This window comes from Eriocheir sinensis, unplaced genomic scaffold, assembly GCF_024679095.1.
Source record: "Eriocheir sinensis breed Jianghai 21 unplaced genomic scaffold, ASM2467909v1 Scaffold103, whole genome shotgun sequence".
Classification (NCBI taxonomy): domain Eukaryota; kingdom Metazoa; phylum Arthropoda; class Malacostraca; order Decapoda; family Varunidae; genus Eriocheir; species Eriocheir sinensis.
This window is the reverse complement of record NW_026110330.1, coordinates 248,342-255,000: the sequence shown is the minus strand read 5'-3', so window position 1 is coordinate 255,000 and position 6,659 is coordinate 248,342. Positions and strand designations below refer to the sequence as shown.

General features: G+C 55.1%; 1 protein-coding gene across 1 annotated transcript in view; it reads right to left on the bottom strand.

Moving 5' to 3' along the window:
- The window catches only part of LOC126989006 (regulator of G-protein signaling loco-like), a 45,838-nt gene extending 41,286 nt beyond the window's left edge, over positions 1-4,552 (bottom strand). The window contains 2 exon segments of the mRNA XM_050847479.1: positions 1-2,544; positions 4,345-4,552. The exon segment at positions 1-2,544 is cut by the window's left edge and continues 1,194 nt beyond it. Coding sequence (XP_050703436.1) covers positions 1-2,376 — 2,376 coding nt within the window. The 5' untranslated portion in view covers positions 2,377-2,544; positions 4,345-4,552.
- Positions 4,553-6,659: the final 2,107 nt, after the last annotated feature.

Genomic DNA, 6,659 nt, shown 5'->3' with positions numbered 1-6,659 from the left:
GCAGCGCACGCACTCCCCGCTCCGACAGTCGCCCCGACAGTCGCCGCGTGCCGCGTCGCCGCGCAGCGCCTCGCGGTGCGCCAGGTCCAGGCCGCCGCGCGGGTGGGTGTCGCCGCGCAGGGCCTCGAGGGGGGGCCGCAGGGGGTCCAGGGCGGCGCCGCGGGCGTGCAGGCCGTCCAGGCGGTGGGGGGGCTCCAGGCTGCCGCCGCCGCCCACCCGCAGGTTGTCCTCGCGGTGCGGGGGGCGGTGCGCCTCCAGGCTGCCCCCGCCGCCGCCCCGCAGCGGGTGTGTGTCCAGAGCGGCGCGCAGGGCGTCGGGCAGCGGCGCGGGGCGCGGCGTGGGCGCGGGTGTGGCGGGCGTCGGGCCGGGCGTGGGGGGGTAGTTCTGCAGGCGCAAGCGCGGGGCGTCGTCTACCTCCAGCACGAAGAGGCGGTCGTGGTGGTGGTGGTGGGGGTGGTGGTGGTGGTGCGGGTGGTGGGGGTGCGGGTGGGGGTGCGGGGGGTGGTAGGGGTGGCCGCCCCCCTCGTCCCGGAAGCCGATCCCTGAGTCGCTGTTGGAGGAGTTGGAGGAGGAGTGGTGGGGGGACAGCTGCGCCTCCAGGTCCACCAGGCCCCCCACGCCCCCCTCCAAGCCCCCCGCGCCCACGCCGCCCCCCCGCCCGCGGTAGAGGCCCAGGATGGCGTGCAGGATGGGGTCGGCGCTGTCCGGGAACTCCTGGCACTGCGCGGCCTCGGGCGGCGGGCGCGGCGTGCAGGCCAGGCGGAAGGACTTGGCGCGCCGCGCGTGGTCGGCGTGCAGCGCCATGCGCGGGTCCACCATGAACACGTGGCACGACGACGACCCGCTGCTGCCACACCCGCCGCCGCCGCCCTCGCCGCCGCCGCCGCCGTCGTGCGAGCCGTCGCTGTCGTCGCCGGCACCGTGCACCGTCACCAGCCCGAAGAACTTCTTGTCGTCGGCGTAGACGCCGCAGAAGGTGATGCGGTCTGCGGGGTACTGCGCCAGGGAGCGGCCGTCGGGGCTGGCCAGCACCACGCGCTCGGCGCACACGCACATGAGCACCAGCTGGTGCACCTTCTTCTCGATGCGCAGGCGGCGCACGCAGGAGCGGATGGCCGCCAGCCGCGACACGCCCGCCGGCTCCTTGGGCATCTCGATGGTGCCCAGGTACCCCACCACGGCGCGGTACAGCGCCCCGTCGCCCCCGCCGACCCCGCCGCCCACGCCGCCCCCGCCGGGCCCCGCGGGGAACAGCAGCTGCTGCAGCTCGTGCTCCGTCAGGCCGCTGTAGGCCTCCAAGGCCGCCGGGGGGCTGTTGGGGCGCTCCGCCCACTGGGCCTGCGGGGAGTGCGGCCGTGGAGCCTGGTGCAGGGGCGGGGGCGGCGAGGCCTGTGGGGGCGGCGGTTGGGGGGGCAGGGGGCGCCCCGCCTCGCCCCCGTGGTGGAGCAGCTTGCCCTTGGGGGACTTGTTATTCTTCTTGACAACGTGGCGGGGCCGGGGCGGGGCCGTCTGTGGCTGCGGCGGGGCAGGGGAGGGCTGGGGCAGGGGGTCCTTGGGGGGGCGCGGCGTGCGCGCGGCCTGGCGCGCCTCGGCCATCACCAGCTGGATCTGGTCAGGCCGCAGCCGCGTCGGCGAGGCGGAGGGCGGGGCCGCGTCGGGCGTGGGCGTGAGCGGCGCCTTGGGCGGCCACTGAGCGGCGTGGGCGTGCACGGCGGCGGCGTCCAGCTCCAGCAGCACGGCCGCCGCCGCCGCCGAGGTGTTGGCGGCGGCGGCGGCCTCGCCGAGGTGCATGGCGGCGTGCTCGCTGAAGATGGCGCCGCTCTGCAGGTCGCGCACGACCTTCTCGGCGCGCGTCTGCTGGCTCTTGTGCCGCAGCCTGTTCGGGTACTTGGGCTTGGGGCGGCTCACCGTCACGAACTCGTCGTCGGAGGAGTCGCTGTAGTAGTTCTCGGCGATCTGCAGCTTGAGCAGCTTGGAGGCGCCGATCAGCCGCGCCACGTCGTCGTGCGCCGCCTTGCTCACGTTCTGGCCGTTCACGGCGATGAGGTAGTCGCCGGGGCGCAGGCCGGCGCGCTCGCCGGGCGAGCCGGGCACGATGCAGGACAGGATGCACGGCCCCTGCCCGCTGATGGTGAAGCCGAAGCCTTTGCGCCCCTTGGTGATCTCCACCGTGCGCACGCCGTACGAGGGCCGCTTCTTGCGCCGCCGGTTGTTGTGCCCCCCCTGCCCCCCGCCGCCGCCGCCGCCCCCGCCGCCGCCGTGGTGGTGGTTGTGCTGGTTGTTGGCGGCGGTGGTGCTGCCGCTGGGGCCGCCGTTGGCAGGGTTGGCGGTGTGGCTGGTGGTGTTGGTGGCGGTGGTGGTGGTGGTGTTGTGCATCCTGGTGGTGGCGTGCGGCGTGGTGAGGCGGCTGACCCGGGTGGTGGTGATGGTGACGGTGGTGATGCGCGTAATGGTGGTGGTGGGGGGGGGTGACGAGGCCCCGGCGGTGGTGGTGGAGGTGGTGGTTGTGGTGGAGGTGGTGGTGGTGAGTGTCAAGCTTCACAACTGGGGAAGAATTACAACTTGTATACAACAACAACAACAACAACAACTGCTACTAATACTACAACAACAACAACTAATAATAATAATAATAATAATAATAATAATAATAATAATAATAATAATAATAATAATAATAATAATAATAATACAATAACAAAAACTACTACTACTACTACTACTACTACTACTACTACTACTACTACTACTACTACTACTACTAGTTATTTTTTTTTCTACAACTACGGGCCTCCATCTATTAAGAGTTGCGTTGTGAGCGGTATATTCTCTCATATCCTTTCCCAAAGCAATTCACTGTCCCCACCCCGCCGATGGCTGTGGCCGACAACCATCTTTATTTAATATTACAAACCTTACTAAACATATTATTCTTAAGCCAACAGAGCTTGTGGTTGATACGACCATCAACCACCGTCGCCTCAAAGTCCAGGTCAGCAATGCGGGTGGTTTTGGGTGCAGGTGACCTGGTTCCTCTCAGGCAGACCACTACTACTACTACTACTGTTACTACTACTTCTACTAATACTAATACTACTGTTACTACTACTGTTACTACTACTACTACTACTTCTAATAATAATAATAATAATAATAATAATAACACTACTACTACTAATACTACTACTACTACTACTACTACTACTACTTATGTTGGTTCCTGAATGAGTATGTATGTATGTATGTATGTATGTATGTTTTTTTTGTGTATGTATGAGTGTGAATATATGAGCACATGTCTATTCAAGTCCTTCTGAAAGTATACATATATGAATACTTAATTACTTATACAAATTACTTTAGAGTGTTATTATGTATTATAAATTGTATTGCCAAAGAAAAATTGAGGTTGTCAGGGCAGACCATGCTAAGTGACATACTATTATTATTATTATTATTATTATTATTATTACCACTACCACCACTACCACTACTACTACAACTACCATTAATATTATCACTAATAATAATAATAATAATAATAATACCAATAATAATAATAATAATATTACCACCACCACCACCACTACTACTACTACTACCACCATTACCACCACCACCACCACTACTACTACTACTACCACCATTACCACCACCACCACCACTACTACTACTACTACCACCATTACCACCACCACTAATAATAATAATAATAACAACAATAATAACACACCACCACTACCACCACTACTACTACTACTACCACTACTACCACTACTACTACTACTACCACTACTACTACTACTACTACTACTACCACTACTACTACTACTACTACTACTACTACCACCACTACTACTACTACTACTACTACTACTACTACTACTACTACTACTACTACTACTACTACTACTACTACTACTACCACTACTACTTCAAGTACTACTACTACTACAATTATTATTATTATTGTTGTTGACATGTAAATATAGACGGAGAGAGAGAGAAATGATAATTTGTTAAGGTTGCATTCATCTCTCTCTCTCTCTCTCTCTCTCTCTCTCTCTCTCCATTCTCTCCCTTCCTCATACCTTTCCTCTCCCTCTCCCTCCCTCTCCCTCTCTCTCTCCCTCTCTCCCTCCCTCCCATTTCCTTGTAAACAAACACCTCCCTCCCTCTTTTCCCTCCTTTCCTCCCTCCCTCCACCTTCCCTCCACGCTTCTCTCCACCCCTCCACCTTCCCCTTTCCTCCACCCCTCCAGGAGACACGGAGGGAACGGAGGAAACGTGGAAATAAAGGTAAAATTAGGTAAATATTTAAATAGATGCTGGGCTCCATCTCACCTTCGCTCTCTTTTCTTGGTCATATCTCGGTTTCCGCTTGCTCTATTTTCTCTATCTTTCGTCAGTGGCGTCTACATCCTCCCCCGGGGGATTCGGAACCTCGGGGGGACACGCTCGACGCGCACACGAGCGGAAAATCACAAAAATAACGGATAATTCACATCTCACGGGACCCCATCGCTGCCATATTGTGAGCCGTCCTCGCAACACACTGCCCAGCATCCCTATCTCCCTACCCCCCTGCCCCTGCCCACGCCCGCTCCCGCAACACACCCGGGCCTAATACCCATCTTATTTTGGTTATTTTAGCTTGATTGTGTTGTGTGTAAGGTGTTTCCGGGCCTGTGTTGCGTGGTATGGGTGCTATGCCCTTACGGCCATGCCCAAGGGCGGTCCACGCAACACACAGCCTCCGTAACATCAACACACCGAATCGTCGTCATCATCAGGAGACGTTTCAAAGGAATGCGAATGTTTTTTTTCTTTTCCACGGGGTGACAAATACACGACCACTACTACTATTACTATTACTACTGCTTCTTCTGCTACTTTTACTATCCCCACTACTAATAATAATACTATTGTGACTATCTAACTATTATTTTCCTCTCCTTTGTCTTTCCCTATTCCTATATTCGTTAGTTTCCTCCATATCTCCATTTTTCTCCTTCCTTCCTTCCTTCCTTCTTTCCTCTCCTTCGTATCTGACTATTACTAACGGCCTTTGTAATAGTAGTAGTAATAGTAGAAGTAGTGATAGTAGGTAAATACATGAGTTAGTGGTGTTAAGAAAATAAGTTAGTCTACGTTAATAAAATAGTCTTGTATGTCTTGAAAACGTAAAGAAAATGTAACGTTGAATGGGTAACAAGTCTATTCATAGTGATGGCGAGGTTGAAATAATAATAACAATAATTCCTATCGCCGATGTGAGGGAGTAAGAGGGAAACGAGAGACGGTGAGAAGTGGAGCGAGATAAGGAGAGAGGTGGAAGAGTGGAGAGGAAGGAATAATGGAGAGTTTTCTACCGCAGAGACGAATTATCCCGGCGGTCAGCGAGGTCACCAAACCCATCACGCCCTTGTTCAGAGCCCCGAGTAGACGCCGTGCGGGAGGGAGGCGAGTCCGAGGCCCGGCGGAGGGAGACGGCTGGGGTGTTCGGTGCAGGGAAGGCTTTGGGGATGAGTCAGTCGGCTGCTTCGGCGGGCGCGGAATCGTTTGGCGCTGTGACGGAGAGCGGACGACCAACCCAGAGTCCGAGGTGCTTATAGACCCTGACAGTGAACGTTTCTTAACCTGGTAGCTTCAGGGACCATGTTTCTTAATGGTCCCTCTAAGCGAGAATAATGAGAAAAAATCATCACTCACGCAAACCATTTCATAATATATATCAAAGCATTTGTGATCTGTTTATGTATCATCTATTTTTGGGGGTTATATCATGGCATAAATTTGGCCCGTCGCTGCTACACGGTAAAGCCACAAATTTGGCCGTCGCTGCTACACGGTAAAGCCACAAATTTGGCCCGTCGCTGCTACACGGTAAAGCCACAAATTTGGCCCGTCGCTGCTACACGGTAAAGCCACAAATTTGGCCCGTCGCTGCTACACGGTAAAGCCACAAATTTGCCCCGTCGCTGCTACACGGTAAAGCCACAAATTTGGCCGTCGCTGCTACACGGTAAAGCCACAAATTTGGCCCGTCGCTGCTACACGGTAAAGCCACAAATTTGGCCCGTCGCTGCTACACGGTAAAGCCACAAATTTGGCCGTCGCTGCTACCGGGTTGAGGTCTTACGTGTTATGCTTGACCAGCCATCACTTGTCACGGATGTATCAATGCAGTGACGAGAATAGTTAACGACGGATGACTCTCAGTGTGATGGTTACGTGTGCTTCATACTGACCGGTCTGATCCATAAAACAAGAGACAGGCGGGTCTGTCCTTATCAGCGACTGGCTGCCTTGCCGGGCGGTTAAAGATAATATGAATTTAGTATTAGATTAAAAAAAAGTGCAGCCCAGTTTTTATTGTTCATTTTGATATATTAGGCTTTACGTAAGAGAGGGAGAGAGAGAGAGAGAGAGAGAGAGAGACCTAGCTCCCCCCCTCACATGAGAAGGATCCTGTATGCCTCTCTCTCTCTCTCTCTCTCTCTCTCTCTCTCTCTCTCTCTCTAATGTAGTCCGTTTTATCCTTTCTCTACTTATCATCATCATCATCATTTGTTTCGTCTATATATTAAAGTAGAGAAGAGGAGGAGGAGGAGGAGGAGGAGGAGGAGGAGGAGAAGATATATATTGAATACGTAAAA